The sequence below is a fragment of the Eublepharis macularius genome, chromosome 2 (genome assembly GCF_028583425.1).
Source record: "Eublepharis macularius isolate TG4126 chromosome 2, MPM_Emac_v1.0, whole genome shotgun sequence".
NCBI lineage: Eukaryota > Metazoa > Chordata > Lepidosauria > Squamata > Eublepharidae > Eublepharis > Eublepharis macularius.
Genome location: NC_072791.1, coordinates 33,389,978 through 33,408,268, shown reverse-complemented (window position 1 = coordinate 33,408,268; position 18,291 = coordinate 33,389,978). Strand labels below are relative to the sequence as shown.

Sequence of the window (18,291 nt, the reverse complement as noted above, 5' to 3'; positions counted from 1 at the left end):
AACTTCACCCAAGTCAACACATCATTACCAAACTCAAGGGCTCCACAGCATTCTATAGTGATCTGCGCTCCTGACTTTCAACCTACGTAGCTTTCATTTTGCTCTTCTCCAAAGCATACCTTTCTCCCCTTAAAAAGTTTGGCTACTAGACCGACTTTCTCTCTATAAACCAAGAGAAATGCTATGACCCCTCCAAAAAATATTTCCATGTGGCACCACTCCAGAAAGGAGCTGTCAGGTTGGCAACCAGCTTACCACATGATAGTGGTATATGGACAACCTCCACATTAGTATCTCAATCCCTGGAGTCATTTTGTGGAGACACTTTATACAACAATCCATATGGTAAGCAGCTTACAAGTACTACAACTCACAAGTGCAGCCTAATCAAGAGGAAGCGTTTTATGGAGTGCTATAACATTTGAATTGACCTCAGTATAGCAAATCAACTTGAGACACCAACACTATTCTTTAATCACTTCAAAAGATTGATGTATTCTTTCAAGTACCCTCAAATTAGCTTCAGTTAAGAGATGGGGAACTACAGGCCTAAATTCTTTTTTTACATCTACAGTGGAACTACAAGAACTCCCAATTATGTTAAGTGCACACAAACAAATGTGAATCAAGAAAATTATAGCAGAGTAACATGGCTGAAAATTATAAGAATCATTAAAGGTTAGCCGTGCAAGTCATTTTTATGCCTAATGCACAGAAACAAACACACAGAATTCAGCACACAAAGGAAAGTGGTTGACTGTTGATAAGCCAAGTAATTTCCTCATACTTATCATGCAATTGGGTGCTCTCCACAATACTGCTGTATTCATGTACGTTTTTGTTAGTTTCCTATTTGTTTTCATATTGGACAGAAACACAATACAAAACTTTAATGCAGCTTGGAATACAAGTTTTATTTGGTTGAAACTCATTTTTATACCTTAAAGCTGTATGTTTATTTAAAGCTGTTGTGAAAGGCCATAAGCCTATAGCAAATACTGTACATAGACCCAGCAATTTTTTGAAACCTAATTTTTCACAGAAAAAAACCAAGAGTCTTGATTATAACCAATAGGTCTGCACATATATTTGGGAGTTTGCTTTTGTCTGTGAGATACTCACTCTCTTCATGTGCATGAAGCTATTTTCAACGGACCTTCCCACAAACTCCATGAAAAAATATTTACTAAATGAGAAGCAGAGAGCAATTACACCAATATCAATTGTTCAAAAAGCTATAACGGCCCTATTAGAACCGATAAAAGGATAGAGTCAAAACTATTGTCAAAGAAGTTCAAAGAATTTTTCAAAAATGGGTTATAATATGGGTACTTCCCAGGAAGTCCATTTTACAGCTTGGGACAGTGAAGGACAAAGGACACAAAACATTTCAAAACTTGAATTTAGAGACTCTAATTTGTGTTATAACTTTATTGATTACCCAACCAATAAGCTGCACAGGAACATTATTTTTCTTTAGGAACAATGCTTTCACGTATTTACAACTGCATTCTCAATACACTTTGGGGACACTGTTTTCACCATGTGAACTCTAAGGAAGTTTTTCTAGGCATTATGCAAGATGCACAGTCACATAACCTTGACACAGTGATAGTCACAGCATTCTGAACAGGAAGTGCTGAACAGCACATAACATTAGATTGTTTTCTACTGGAGAGTCTAAAGAAGTGAACTGTTAATAGCAGCTATTCAGTTCCAGCAAATGACAAAGATATCCTACCCCAGCATACAGAATAAGGGGTCAGTGGTTTTTAAAAATAATGCAGACAGGTCATATAATGGATTATTTAATCTTTCTAATGGTCTCCATAAAGTGTATTATGCATCAAAGGTATAAATGAAGGTTTTATTTAGAAGTTGTAGCGGTGCTGGATTGTTGTTGCTGCATACAGATGTTCACAGTGATTTTGAAAATAAAACTAAAATGCAAATTATTGGCTACATTTATATAAAACTGGTTAATATAAAGCTTATGCCCAAATCCAGTGGGGACAGATGGATTCCCAGAATACTCAACGCTATCTAGAACCCACATCACAACCCCACCCTGCTTTTCCCCTTCCAGTGACTGGAACCAATTGTTTGTTAGGCAGCAAAGGAGTCTTCAACGAGTGTTACTGTACTTAATTCTGAGAGACAGGTTATTTACGGGTTAAACCAGGCTCATAAACATGACTGTATCCTTTCCCACTGCTTTAACATCTAAATATACACCTGTCGGGATGTCATGGTGTTCTGTTCCACTCCCCCCACCCCCACTGACTACAGCTGATAAAGTAGAGTGGGGAGAGAAAAATTCTTGACCTTAGGATACCAATTCCAATTTCTCCACTTGGTGTTATGATGGGGAGAGAGGGAATCTGAGACATTAACTGGTATTACCAGTAGAAAAGTTCAAGAGTCCAGTAGCACCTATAAGACTAACAAAATTTGGGATTCACGAAAGCTCATACCCTACCACAATTTTTGCTATGTCTTATAGGTGCTACTGGACTCTTGCTCTTTACTACTATACAGACAGAGTAATATGGCTACCCATCTTGGTATTACCAGTGGCAGCACCATATTTAATTAAACATCTAGTTTGACACTTTTTGCATTTTCCAGATGTAAAACACAAGCCAATCTTGTGAATCTATGGCCGAGCTGGCTTTTGACAAAGATCAGTTGCCTTCTTCTAGGCACCAGGCCAAAATGTTTCTGTTCACGCAGGCTTTTAATTAAGGGGTTGGTCTTTGAATACTATTTTTAGTCTGGAAATCAGTATTTTAGGGTGTCAGTGGTCTGTTTTTATAGTCTATGGTTTTACACTGGGCTGGATTTTCAATGCTGGGTTTTAATTACAATCTTTCAATGTTTTTATTATGTTTTATTTCGTAAGATGCCTCAGGTAGGTTTCTGGAGAGGTAGCATAAGAAATTTCTAAATAAATAAAATAAATTAAGACCATACTGAGTAACAGCTTCGTTGCCTTTCACTGAGTATTGCATTTTTGCAACAACCTGGAGTAAACACAAGCAAGCGAGAAAACAAACCGGTATTTGTTCCTTTCTCTTTCTCCAGGGCCACCTATAATCTCCACAGCCCTGCTACAAAGCAAAAAATTGTACCGTATCATGTGGTCACTTATACATGGTGCACATGGGACGCACATTAACCGTACCTGTTTCAATATGCTTGTACTGCCTTGTAGTGTTTATACAAATACCCATATTTACTCAAAAAGATGACCCTGAATGTATGACAACCTCCTTTAAAAAAGGCTGTAGAGATTTTTTAAATTACAGCACATGCCTATAACTTGTACGCAAACTGCAGAAGACCTCCCCTATTTTTACGGATAGTGCTTCCAAGGGGAAAAAAGTAGCCTTCCTTTCAGGGGTAATGAACATTTCGAATTACTAACAGAACATGTGTTGTTTAATTATCTTCATTCTCCTATACAAAAAGCATGCTGCAAACACTTAAGAAAGCCTTCTTGTTCATCTCTGTGGAAGCTCAACACACCTCTGAACCTGGGAAGCCACAGTGGGCATACATAGCAAGCTGAGCAGTCTTTTTTTAAAAATTTTTTTAAAGCTGAGCAGTCTTCAAGGACAGGCAAGAAGCAAGGAGGGAGGGGAGACAGAAGCTCTGGGACTGTGAGGGACAGTAAGGCAGGTGGGCAGTAAGAGGCGTGGGGGTGAGATTGGTGGAGACTCTGACCTGAGCCCCCGCTCTTCAGCTACAGTGGCTCAAACAATAGTTACCTGGGTGCTCAGGGCCTAGTAAGCTATATGTTATATAGTCCCTGGACCTATTCCCCCTTAAATGAAAAAGGGGACTGAGTCTGACTGATTAAGCAAGAGCAACAAAGGGGTGCTTTCATTCTTTTTCCTTTTTTTACATTTAAACTTGTGTCTCCCTCACCTTCTTTTCAACACACTGGAGAAATCACACTTTCTAGATATTCATGGAGACGGGGGTCCTCGATCCTGTGCGCTTTGCCCACTCCTGTTCTCTGCAGTTTGATGCTACCCAATTAGTGGGTTCATCTCTGTATGCAGCTGAGAGGACATGTTGCCGTTTGGAGAATCACTGCCTTGGGTCGAAATGCCCAGTGATCCTCTGGGCCCCTTCTTGTTCTAGGATTCTACTTCAGACTACCATGTGTGTGCAAGCGTATGCAAAATAAATATATTTAAAATAACTACTCATAAGAGTAGTCTCGCAGTCTTCAGAAAGTTATTTTGCAGAAACGTTACTGGCAAAGCAGCCTTATGGATTATTATTTTTAATGGTAGTAATATTTAACCATTTTATACCACTTTGTTGAGTTCAATAAAGTAAGTTCAAAGAGTGTATTTTCTATTTAATCCTTATACATAACAGACAGTGACTTACCCAAGAGTATCCAGTGGTTACGTACTACATGAACAATATCAGCTGTTCTACATGAACTAGATCCCCCAGCTTACCCTTTCAATCTCCTGAAGGTACAAAAGAGCTATATCCCCTGCCTTCTCATAACAGGTAATGATTTCTTGTTCACGATCTGCATGGAGGTTACTTGTTGAAGAGGAAATTGGCAACTTTTCTAGACAAAGACCTGCAAAACAAAGCCATTTCAAATTAAGAAGATGTGACAGTGTGTGAACACAGCACATACGATAACATTTGCCGCACTGGCCAAAAAAAAGAGATAACAACAATGCCTTCGATCCTACACCTCCTTTCTGCTTGCGCTCTTTTTTGCCCATTGCAGAGGCAGTCCTTTGCTGTGAGTCCCATTCCTCTGGAGCTAGGCACTTCCACTCAGACAAGACAGATGTCTTCCATGGAGCCAAAAAGTGCACAGCAGCAGCAGAACATGATGGACAGCAGAGGACTCCCTCCCCAGTAGACAAAGAGGAGCAGAAACAGAAAGGAGGTATTGGATCCAAGTCCAAAGTAGCTATCTAACTGTGCCATCATAAGCAGAGTTGTACTTTTTCCAAGCCTCCTGACTGCAATGGACTCTTCTCAGGAATGCACTGCAAATTGTGCAATGGTGCACATGAAGAATAAACTGTGGGTACTAATGTAACGGTCAAATGTGTTGGTGCACTGAGAAAGGGAGACTGAGGAGTACAGAAACTTTACGTCACCAACAGAAAGTGATGTGGCACAGCTGCAGTTTAGAAAAGTGATGGTTTAAATTGTTTCTAGGATCTCCTCCAAAACATGTAACTAACATGTAAGCAGTGAGTTTTCCTGAACTGTGGACCTCGTGCCAGGTATGGAATGCTTACACATATGATGAGCTTGTTAATTACTCTTATGAGTATTATAAATTATTCGTACCGAGCTTGGAAGGAAACAATACAATTTTGAGGAGCGAAAGCTGTGTAAGATCCAAATCAGATTTTTAACACCACACAAAAATAAGCTAGTTTACGCTCATTCCCATTAAGAAAGTGAGCACTGTTAACCTTTCACATGAAACAAAGTAAAACTGCCCTAAATGTTTTCAGGCGGGAACTACAACATGCAGTAAAAGGCTACAGGCCTTTTAGTGCCGGAAGGTCCACAAAGCTGTTTGTCACCATCACAGCACTATTCCAGCTGCCACCATGGTGGTGTCCTGGCAATGGGATGCTTAGCAGACTGCAGCCGTGGGGGCCAGTAGCAATGTGGGATTCTCTGTGGCTCACAGAGAGCCACTTCCGCAATACCTATCAAGCAAATGAGCCACATGGCTACTGTTTGCCCTGTATGCCATGCCACCGCATACATCCAGTAATGTAAAAAATAACTATTAATATTAAGCATATAGCCTAACTATATACTTTTTAATGACTGGCAAGAGAGTGAAATTGCCATGGCACCCAGATGAGGGCAAGCTAGTCATGGAGAAAGGGGAGTAAAACCACTATCCCATCACCCTGTGGCCAGCTCGTTCTTTTCCTGGAAGCCGCCATGGTGATGGTTTTACTCTCTTTTCTCTGTGGTCAGCTTCTTCTCTTTCTAGGAAGCAGACATGCGCTGGGATGAAAATGCAGAGGCTGGGGTGGGGCCGTTGGAGAGGATGGGATCTTTACTTCCATACCTGGCACAAGGTCCACAGCTCAGGAGAACTCGCAGCTTACTTGTCCACCAGTCCCTGTGGCTGTTTCAAGGTAGGAATTATCTGCCAAGCACAGATCCTGCCAGGCAAGGATTTTGTTCACTGTCCACTTGCATGGAGTATGTGCCACACTGGGGAGCAGTGATCAGAAGAGCCACACGCAGCATGCTGTAGAGTCACTTGTTGCTCCAAAGCCACCAAGTATCACATGAACTCAAACATGTGAGGCTGCCTTATACTGAATCAGATCATTGGTACATCAAGTCAGTATTGTCTACTCAGACTGGCAGTAAAATAGAAAAGAGTCCAGTAGCACCATTAAGACTAACCAACTTTACTGTAGCATAAGCTTTCGAGAATCACAGTTCTCTTCGTCAGATGCTGTTTGCCCTGTATGCCACCCCTGACGAAGAGAAAGAGTAACGTTGGTTAGTCTTAAAGGTGCTACTGGACTCTTTTCTATTTTGCTACTACAGACTAACATGGCTAACTCCTCTGGATCTCAGACTGGCAGTGATTCTCCTCAGCTTAGAAGTCTTTCACATCTCTTACCTCCTGATTTTTTAAAGCTGGAGATGCCGGGGATTGAACCTGGGACTTTCTTCATGCCAAGCAGGTGCTCCACCACTGAGCCATGGCCCCTCACTGCCCTACGTAAGGGCTGCAAGGCTGCAACTGATGCATAGCTCTCAACGTGTACAGCCAATTATTTTTGAGGGGGCACAGGCAGTTCCCTGGATTAATACAAGTTCCATCAGGAGACAACCTTTTAAGTGTTCGACCAGACTGGAAAGTGGATGGAGAGAAACTGCCCATATCACATCCAATCAATTCTATGTGGGCAACTATGGAACTACCTCCACCTATTTCTCTACAATGTGCATGGTCCAACTGCCATCTACCCAGGGCTTTTTTTCAGGGGGAACGCGGGGGAATGGAGTTCCGGAACCTCTTGAAAATGGTCACATGGCTGGTGGCCCCACCCCCTGATCTCCAGACAGAGGGGAGGTTAGATTGCTGGAGCGGCGCAGAGGGCAGTCTAAACTCCCCTCTGTCCGGAGATCAGGGGGCGGGGCCACCAGCCATGTGACCATTTTCTCCGAGGGCAACCCACTGAGTTCCACCACCACTTTTCCCAGAAAAAAAGTCCTGCATCTACCCATTAAACAAGCTGCTAGTTAACAGTTTTATTTCCTAACCATCCCTTATCAGTCTGCCTTACCCAGAATCCTCCATTTCCCCCCCAACATGTAAAAAAGCCTCATGATTTATTAGAACCAAGGGTTTTTTTTTAAATGTGTTCTGCATGTAATGATAAGCTGTAACCTGGCCATATTTTGCTAAGTGCTGAGCAACTTGGCTGGCCAAAAAAACATTAGCCCCTCTCCGTTAACCCCGCCTGAGCAGCTTTTATTTCTCGAGGATGCTGTTTTTTTAACTTTAACCTGATTCCAGACCTTTTTGGAGGCAGAGGGGGTTAAATTATATTCCAAGTAATTCTACCCTCCTGCCAGCCACTCAAACTCATTTTTCTGTTATAAGAGAGAACTCCTAGTAGACTTTCTATTTGTACCGTGCTTGGCAGAAAAAAAAACCCTCTTCACTCCTAAATGCAGAACTACACTCTGCACTGCAAGGTGCAGAGCCACTGGAAGGTTATTAGTCTCTTCTTAGGTTAATTTTAGAAATTGTTTAGGAATTCAGTTCAATGCGGCCATGGAGATTTTGCTTTCTGGAGAGTAACAAACCACATATGACATTTGATTACTCTTCCATGCAAGAGAAGCTATTCCAAACGCTAGAGAAGGCAACTGGGCATAAAAAATCCTCTATGCCAATGCACACAAACTGCTGCACTCTCAAAAAAATACAGACCCAGCTTTCATGCGATGCATGCATGGCGCTGAAAACATCTTGACTTTGAGGTGACAGCGCCACCTATGGAAACTTTACCAACATTGCACAATTTCACAGGTAAATATTGGAAAGACTTTTTTCTGTTCTTGTTTACCTTACATGTACTGTGCAGAATGCATCACAAAGATAACAGGGGGAAATGCCTGATACTTTTGGAAAGGGGAACATCAAGGTATATTCCATAAAATCATCATACGTGGCATCAGTCATCAGTGTGTCTGGTAGAGATGGGATACTGCAAGGGCCATCCAATTTTCATTTAATGAGAGCTACTTCTGAGTAATGAAAAATATTACAGGCTATTCCCCACCTCCTCACACGTTACCAGTTTTGTTTTGTCCTAGAAATGGAACACAGACTAGGAACAGCACCGGAAATAAAGCTATCTGCTAAGTAAAATGGAGGAAAATCCTGTAAAATAAAAGCTTTTTGAAAAGAAGAGGAAGAAGAAGCCTGAAGCAGACCTTTTTAATAACCTTTTCCTAGGTCTTCTAGGGGATGCATGAGCTATTCTGCAAAGCCGGTAAGCTACCAGGGAGCTCATAAGCTCTCTGTTAGAGATCTCTGAGTTACAGGGAAGCCTGGAAACGATAAAAATGTTCCCTCCATTTTGGCCTTTGTAAGGGGCTTTCGTGTACCATTTGGTGCTACAGAAACATTCCATCAACCACATACTGATTTTTATGTTCTTCTTTCCAGAAGGCTTCACCCAGCAACATTTAATCTAACCAAGGGTCAAACCACATGAGACAAAATACTTGAATTACACTTGAATTCAGGGGTCATTTCGCAGAAAAACAGCTGGAGGAACTCATTAACATAGCTTATTAGCATAACTCATTAGCATATGCCACACCCCTTGCCATCACCAGAAATGTGTCATTAGCATAACCGATTTGCGTATGCCACACCCTCTGACATCACCTATCCTGGCTGTTTTGGACCCAATTCTGGCCACTCAGGGCCGAAATTGGGCCCAAAATGGCAAAAAGGGGCTGAAAATGGCTGAAAAGGGGCCTAAAATGGTCAGAATCGGGAGAGTGGGAGAGTGATCCACCACCCATCAGAGGCCCGATTCGAGCTGTTTCGGCTCCAATCCAGGCCGAAACAGGCCCAAAATGACCGAGTCAGGTGGGCGGGGCCACCTGACATGTGACCTCTTTGAGGAACTGCCAGAACTACATTCCTGCGTGTTCCCCCTCAAAATGAGCCCTGCTTGAATTACACTCAAATACTCTCGAATTACAAAATACACTTGAATTACCCGTGTAAATCAACTGTATTTTGTCTTGTGTGGTGAGACCCCAAGTCTACAGCACATTCTGCACATGATGTAGGAGGACCTTGCCTGTTCACCCTTTTCTCCCCTTCTTTTTTTAACACCCAGCACGAAGAAGAGTTCTAGGAACCCTGAAGCCATCTAATCTGATATTTCAGCTGGTCCTAACAGCACATAATACGTGGTCTCAGTTTCAATGCTTTTTCTTGGGCATACAACAAAACCATGCGATTTGTTTGCAGGATTAGATTGTCTAGCCAATCTAAAATAGAAACATAAAGGACCAAAATGTGCAACCGAAGCCCATCTTTACCACACGCACCATAAATTTGCAGAGCTACGATTATGACTGCGCATTATAGAAATAAGCAGCAATAAGCACATAATCCTCAAGCTCTTCAAAATAATGAACAAGGAAAATTCTGAAATATTTCAGAAGGATTTAGCACTCAAACCAATTTAGATACAAAGCTCAACAAAAATGATTTCTGGAGAGTTTATAAATTACTGATGGAAAGACTTGAGCCAAAGAACTACGCACATCATCAATTCCCTTGTATAAGTAGTAAAGCACCAGAGCCACCAAATCATATGAGATTGTCACTCTTCTTTGTTGAGCTGGAAAATCACCAGTTGCAGTTTCCTAGTTCACAAAAGTGAAAGGGGTGATCTCACATAACTTTGTACACCACTTGCCTTGATCAATATTTTGCACAATTTGAGCTTCCTTGATCATAGTAACCAACGGGGGTGTTTTTTGGCAAAGAGACAGAATGAAGATAAAACAGAAAATGGTACAAATATCTAGTAAGCAAATATATATGTGCATGTATTAACCCAAGCTAGGATATTTCCCTATCTCTGATTGTTCCAAGGCCTTAAGCCAGTGTTGTGTAGTGGATCTGAGAGACCCAGGCTTGAATCTTCACTCTGCTGGAAAGATAGCAATGGTACAATAACCACAAGAGCCCCAGGTTTGAATCCCCACTTTGCCATGGAAGCTTGCTGGTTGATCTTTGGCCAGCACACCACACTCAGCCTACCCTACCTCACAGGAGAACTATGTAAGCTGTTTCAGAACCCCACAGGGGGGAAAGGTGGGGTATAAACAAAGCAAATACATAAATTGCAACACTTCTACAATGTTAACAGAATTATAATGGGAACACGCTTCAGTTTGGTCAGCAAGGTAATACCTTCCATCTGACGGGAGGGGAAAAACCTGCAAATGCAATGAAAGCCCTCTTACCTTTGGTAGCATATGCTTCAGCAATCACTCTCAGCCGATAAGGAGGCACAGCAACAAGCTGCAAGTCGTCAAGGCCCACTCTTGCGTAGGTGTTAACAGCTTCTTTGTAATCTCCTTCCACATAATTTAATTTGGCCATCACTAAATTGGCTTCTTGTAAGAACTCTGGCTAGAAAAGAAAAATTGCAGATATTTTATATGAACGCACAAGTTACTGCCTGCGTTTGTGCATAGCTTGATCACTCAAACCTCTATTTAACACTTTACAAAACTATGTCGTTATCAGATCAGAAATGGCAGAGAGTTTTGTGCTACAAGAAGGATGAATGGAGATAAGGGAAACCAGGAAACTTACTGAATATCCTTCTGTAATTTTTATACATGCAGCCACAATTAAAAACAAATACCCTGAGCAAAAAATACAGCTGAAAAAATAGCATAACAGAAATAAAAATATAAAGAAAGAATATAGAGAGAATGAAATCAATAGTTGTTGTTCCCAAGGAATAACTTTAAAAAAAAATTTAAAAAAAATTCTAATCACCACCCAAGGAGCAAAGCAGCAGGAATAGCATCAGAGCACTATTAGGAAAGTCTTTAACATCAGCCACCAACGCCTGCCAGGAAGAGGGAGCCAGAAGCTATAAAAGGCATATGGTTTGGACATATGAGGAAAGGTCAGAGACATACAGATGTCCATGGGAGACAGACACATCCAGATGCTGTCAGAGACGGGCCATGGCTCAGTGGTAGAGCATTTGCTTCACACTCAGAAGGTCCAGGTTCTATTCCCAGCATCTAAAGTTATTAGTATCAGTCAGCAGATGATGTGGAAGATGCTATGGAGAGGCGCCGCCAAGCTGAGTAGACAATACTGACCGTAACTCCATTTAAGGAAGTTTCATACATTTTCACTTGCACCACCACTTCCAGGGAAAGGGTATTTTCCTAATGCCATCTGCAGGTGAAGGATCAACCTCACAGGGGCAACATAAAAGGGTTTTCCAGCTTGTACCATCCTTTTAAGTATTATGAGCTAGGTATTATGTTAGTTTCGTACGGTTTGATATGTTGGGTGCTGGTTTGTTGATGGGCTGCTGTAAAGCTGTTCAGGGGGAACAGCCTGGGTTGGAACATTCTCAGGGGAGAATTGGCACTGGTGTGACTTGGGATGCACAAAGAGAGCTAGAGTTCCTTCCAAAGTTGCACAACTTAAGGGAGGGCTTTTTTTTTTTTTTGCACTGCTGCTATGTGCCCTGGAAATTGTATTGAGGGAAGGGGGGAGGGGGAGAGAAAATGCCCCTATTCTTTCTAATGGATACACAAGACAACTTCCCATGAACACCAGTGCTGAAACAGCCAGTGTGACATAATAGGCAGAGCACCAGACTGGAGCAGAGGAAACTCTGCTTCAACACTGTTCAGTTATGAAGCACACTGATCCTTTTCTCAGCCTAATCTATGTCACTGAGTCCTTCTGAGAACATAGAGGAAAGGAAAAATTACATAACCGTTCTGACTTTCTTGGAAGAAATGTGGGGTGAAATAAATAAGCTGCTGAGTGTGGGAAGCTTGTCCCTCACTATCCATTTCTGGAAGAGATAAAGGGGCCCACTCTCAGGGTAGAAACTAAATCTGTTCCCTAGCCCTAGTTAACAACTACCCCTAGTTAAAGCCTGCTTTTTTTCTGCAGAGCCCAGGATGAATTCTGTTTCTTGGCCATACGAGAGCATGACAGAATACTGGGAGGCAATTTTAATGTTGCAAACTAGCAATCAGGTAGCTTTTTAGGAATGCTTTCAATTAACTTGGTTTTCTCTAGTGAGTGGCAGTTTTAAACCGAGTTTTTAAAATTCGTGGGGGGGTTGTATATTTTTAGTATTGTTATTCTATTCATCTTGTAAGCTGCCCTGAATTTCTGCATGGTAGAAAAGCAGCTAATAAATGCTTTAAATTAAGAAGGAAATAAAATAAAAATAAAAAAAATACTTTCCATAATGCAGCTTAATACATGAACAAATGAAGACCAAACAGCGGCTGAAAATATTTGGAAAGCAGGATGAAATCTTATTTCTTTTTACATATTTCATATTTCATTCCAGAGTTCAACACAGGAATGGGGGGGGGGACTGAACTCCTAGAGTTCAGCTGAGTTCCACGGACAGAACTTTTTCTCTCCTCCCCTCCTTGTGCAGCCACTGAGCTCCCTAAAACCATGCCCACTGGGGATAGGGCCCCTCGGGAACAACCTGGGGGGGGGGCAAAGTAAAGGTCTGCAAAGGCAGGAAAGAATCAGCAAAACTTTCCCCCTCCTGATGGAGAAAGTGCCTTCCAACAGCGGAGGAGGACCTTTGAAACCAAAACCACATATTTATTCAAATTCTAAAGGAACCATTGATCTCCAGCTGTTTCTTTAAAAGAAGCAACTACCTTTAGATTTCCTCGGTCAAGTGCTGCGGTGAGATGCTTCCTGACTTCAATTAACTTTGGCCGGGGACCGCAGGGACTAGCACCCTGCTTAAGAGGGTTTTCCTTCAGAAAAAGTTCAAGCTTGGATTCTCCAAGGAGGAGTTCTGCCATGTCATCTATTAAAACAAAGAAAATCATTTTAAGTAGACAGTTTGCACATGGTACAGAAGGTACATAAGATTATACCCTCCAAAAAGTTAACTGTACTACAAGTGAACGATTTATTGATAGAATGGTAGTTAACCCTCCGCCCCTCACCTCAGCAAAAGCTCAGTGCTGTAAGACGGGAGGGCCAGAACGCCTGGCCAGGTGAAGATACAGGCTGTGCTTATGTTCCTCCTCTGTTGCAGGTATTTAGTCCTGAGCATGGCCAGAAGTATTTGCCTTTACCACGAGCCTGTAGTTTGTCACCTGTGGCCCGGAGTGAGCGAAAATACTGAAACCAGAACCATCCCCAGATGTTGAGACATCACAGTGTATACATTTTTGTCTGTCTGGGCTGTGCTTCTGCATTTCTTTTGTATGACACTTTGAGTCCCCTTACAGGGAGAAAAGTTGGGTATTCGTACTTGAACACATACACGCAGGATGATTTTCAGCAGTTAGAACAGCATACATTTCCACAGAAGGCAGAAAAATGTTTCTTTGAACAGAGCGGTATCTTTTTCACTCAAAGACCCCCCCCCCAATACTCCTTACATGTAGACACATGTAACAGTGACAGCTCTTTTAGAACAGCAATAACTGCTTCTGGTCAACTCGTGATTCCTGCCCCTGGCTGTTGCTGCTCTGAAAGAGCTCTTGGGCCACTGCCCTTCTTGCTTGAACCTGACAGCCACGCTTGCAAACACGTGCTTGTGGGATAGGCAGCCCCCACTTCACCTGCCAACTCAAGCCAAACGATGCCCACATCCTTCTCCCATTCCAAGTTAAACTGTTGCGGGTTGTCCCAGCAGAGGGCAATGCAGCACTGTACCACACCAAGGTGAGAAACCAGCAACGGCCACAGCTTATACACTCATTACACATGTTTGTACCCGGGATGCGGAGGTGTAAAAATAATGCACACACAGTTATGTGCTGGTTAAGTAATTTTACAGCTGCATTCTGTGCCACTAGTGTTATTAATTAATGAAGGATACCTGATATAAAAGTTACAAAATCTTAGAAAGAAAGGAAAAATATTCAGGACTGATTTTGACTGACTGATGCAACCATCACCCAGCATGTCATTTTAATTAACCATCTTTAACTTGACAGACACTTCAAATGCTCCAGGCTACCATATGAATGTTCCCTTAATGAAAACTGTAATATCAAGAAGATCTATGCCTATGTCTGCTTGCTAGGAATCTGGGAGAGGCACTTTCAGCACACTCCCGTCTAACTTGTGGGTAAACAAAGTTGTAAATCTATCTCTTGTTAAGTGTTCCCATCATAGCCCAGAGATATTTTGCTGTGCAACAATTACTGAAGTAACGGAATGGCTGTTTGTGTATTTCTGGAACGATGAGGCAAGTAACATTCTTCCATTTGATGATTGCCCCTTATTTCTCTCTCTGGACCAAGAAGAGTATTTATTATTTCTAATAATTACTTTGCCCAAATTTGAAATCTAGACATTTTTAGCTAAAAGGTATGAATGGAGAACCTCATGTAATGTTCGGAATGTGATAAAAACCTGCTGGTAAATTAAGGGTACTCGCGGCATTGAGCCACTCTGATATCCATGGCACTTGGGATAAAATTAAATGTTACAGCCCAGCATCAAGTAATTTTAGTACGTGCTGATTTGTCTTGCAAAGACTTTTCAACAGGGAAGCTTAACCCTTTGTTTGCCATCCAATTTCTCTGCCCCCCTCAAAGTTGCACAACTATGTTTACCATGCAAAGTCTGGAAATATGCAGGGACAAAAACAAACAGGGTAAAGGGGGTAATGGGGAAAAGACTGGCAAGAACTGAGTAAGTTAAGGGTATCCCCTCCCATTCCAACCCTTCTCTGCTGCAAATCATCCCTTCCCAAGGATGCTTAGCAAGGGAGCAGCTGTCTTCCAGCAAAGGTTACATGCAGCCATGTCATAAAGATAAGTTTGGCCCTTAAATCGTTTGAGGCACCATCTTCATTTCAAGATCAAAGACAATGATTTGCCTTGACAAGGACTCTAAAACACTGTTATTATATTTAAAGAGGTCTCTTTCCTAGGCAATGTACAGACAGTACATTTTCAGAATCTTGGAAGCAGAATGATTCAGCTGTCTGTGCCCAAGATAAGAGCATTTCTTTTATGTAACCCATCATGGCCTCCGGTCAAACCTGTTTTGTAACCCACCAGAAAGCTGGAAGAAGCCTTCAGAAACATGACCAAAGCTGCTGCAATATGCTTGTTACTGGATAAAATTTATGAAAAATACATCGACTCCCCTAGTCCCAAATCCCTGCATGTTTGGGGCATAATTTTAAAGGTTTTTTTTTAAAAAGTGCACCATTCCTATATATGAGCACATGCAGCCCTTAAAATCCAGCATGAAGTTTCCCCTTAGGAATGGAGTTTCTACAACAGAAGCTGCTTGTAAACTGATCTAATCAATCTCCTCTAAATTTTAGCAGGCCAGGGAAGCAGCTGCAACGAGGAACCAGGAAAAGGAAGTGAACAAGCTTTTCCCCTGGACGGAAGCTCTGCTCCTTCTTGGCATCATGATCAAGACCTGGTTCTGACTTCCGGTTTGGGATCTATGGAGGTCTGAAGCAGCTCCAGTTGCGGAGCTGACCGGACTGCCGTTTTAAGCGGCCGGCGGGGTGAAAATAGCCCGCGGCCGACTGCTCTCAGGCGGAGAGCAGGCAAAGAACGCTCGAGACCCTAGGGCGCGTTGATCTCGGACGAGGGGGGGCTCTGCGCAACGGGCCCCCTCCCGATCCTTGAGGTCCCACCCTGCGACGGGTCGGCTAAAATCTCTGCGGCAGTTTTGGGGCCAATTCGGCTGGCATAAGACCTACATACCCAAGCTTCGATTGGGAGAAGAAGTGGAGAGGAGAACTTAAAATCGAAACAGCGATTACAACCCGAGAAAAGTGAAGGGAAGGTAAAGATCACTATCTTCCGATACGGGACAGATTGATAAAAAGAGAGAGGAAAAAAGTAGATTTTTAAACTGCAACAGACTAGTGAAAAGGAGGGGAAGACTCGGCAGGAGTTGTATTTGAAAAGAGACTAAGTTTAAAGAAGTTATTAAAGAAACTGGACTATTGTTTTGAATACCTGTGGTTTTGGAGCTGTGAGAAAAAGACACCATCGCGAGATCTGCTGTGGGAAGACGGGAGACAGGAAGTGCGTAACAACAATAGAGTGGCTGGAGAGAAGCGGCCCTTGCTGGAGGGCAGGAAGAAGGGAATCGCCATCTTTGAGAGGGGAAGGGTCGCGGCCTCAGCGGAAAAGGAAGTAGGCCATCTTGGATTACAAAATCATAGAGAGACCATAGAGAAAAGACGCCCGACATTTTGGACCTTTTAAAATTAATTTACGCAAGAAGACCGGGACATTTGAAATAAAAAAGGTACCAAATTCAACGCCACGGAGTTAAGGAAGAGAGCGGACTCGTGGGAGCGAGCTAAAGCAAGCCCCACGATGTCGAAAAAAGAGTGGCAATCGGCAATAGAAAACCTGGACAAAAAACTTTTAGAGGTGATTAAGGAATTTAAAGACATGAAATTGGAGCTGATTAAAGAGGTTAAACAGACAGTAAAATCGGAGCTGTCAGAAGTAAAATCGGAGCTGTCAGAGGTGAAGAAAGGTATGGAAACAATACAAAACGAACTACAAGGGACGCAGCAGAGAGTTAAAACAGTAGAAGGAGCGATGGAGGACTTCCGGTTTGGGATTCATGGAGGTCTAACGCAGCTCCATTTGTGGAGCTGACCGGATTGCCGTTTTAAACCGGCCGGAGGGGTGAAAATAACCCGCGGCCGACTGCTCTCAGGCGGGGAGCAGGCAAAGAACGCTCAAGACCCTAGGGTGAGTTAGATCTCGGACGAGGGGGGGCTCTACACAAGGAGTCTCCCCCCCGATCCTTGAGGTCCCACCTTGCGACGGGTCGGCTATAATCTCTGCGGCAATTTTGGGGCCAATTCGGCTGGCATAAGACCTACATACCCAAGCTTCGATCGGGGAGGGAAGTCGAGAGGAGAATTTAAGATCGAAACAGCGATTACAACCCGAGAAAGCTGGAGAGAAGGTAAAGATCGCTATCTCTTGAAACGGGACAGATTGACAAAAACAGAGAGGAAAGAAAGTAGACTTTTAAACTGCAACAGACTAGCGAAAAGGAGGTGAAGACTCGGCAGGAGTTGTATTTTAAAAGAGACTAAGTTTAAAGAAGTTATTACAAAAATCGGACTATTGTTTTGAATACCTGTGGTTTTGGAGCTGTGGGAAAAAGACACCATCGCGAGACCTGCTGTGGGAAGACGGGAGACAGGAAGTGCGTAACAACAATAGAGTGGCTGGAGGGAAGCGGCCCTTGCCAAAGGACAGGAAGTGGGGAATCGCCATCTTTGAAAGTGGAAGGGTCGTGGCTTCAGCGGAAGAGGAAGTAGGCCATCTTGGATTATAATAACATAGAGAAACCATAGAGAAAAGACGCCCGACATTTTGGATATAAAAAATTAATTTTGGCAAAGATTGGGACATTTAAAAAAAAAGGAAAACGTTTAATTATACGCCACGGAGCTGAGGAAGAGAGCAGATTCGTGGGAGCGAGCTAAAGCAAGCCCCACGATGTCGAAAAAAGAGTGGCAATCGGCAATAGAAAATTTGGACAAAAAACTTATAGACATGATGAAAGAACTTAAGGACACGAAATTGGAGCTTATTAAAGAGGTCAAGGAAGTTACACAGACAGTAAAGTCGGAGCTGTCAGAAGTGAAAAAAGGTGTGGAAACGATTAGCAGTGAATTACAAGGAACGCAGCAGAGAGTTAAAACAGTAGAAGACGCGATGGAGAATTTAATAGACACGCAACAAACAGAGATGAGGCTGGTGAAGGGGAGGATGTCAGTTGCAGAAACTAAACACATGGAGAAGCAGCTTCGTTTTCGTGGTCTGCCAGAAGTGGAAGGGAAGTCAGCGCAAGAACAGATGACTGAGGTGTTGGCTGATTACCTGGGGAAGGAGGAGGAGGAAATTGTGGCTATCCTAGATGTGGCGTATCGTGTGAACTCGAGAATTGCAACCCAGAGGAAACTACCAAGGGATGTGATTGTGCAGTTTACAACT

General features: G+C 42.7%; 1 protein-coding gene across 2 annotated transcripts in view; it reads right to left on the bottom strand.

Moving 5' to 3' along the window:
- TTC7B (tetratricopeptide repeat domain 7B) overlaps positions 1-18,291 on the bottom strand; it is a 180,253-nt gene that overhangs the window by 133,091 nt on the left and 28,871 nt on the right. For both annotated transcript variants that reach the window (XM_054972775.1, XM_054972774.1), the window contains exons 2-4: positions 12,982-13,136; positions 10,552-10,720; positions 4,479-4,609 (exon numbers count right to left, since the gene is read on the bottom strand). In XM_054972775.1, the coding sequence (XP_054828750.1) occupies positions 4,479-4,609; positions 10,552-10,720; positions 12,982-13,136 (455 nt within the window). The remainder of the gene's footprint in view (positions 1-4,478; positions 4,610-10,551; positions 10,721-12,981; positions 13,137-18,291) is intronic.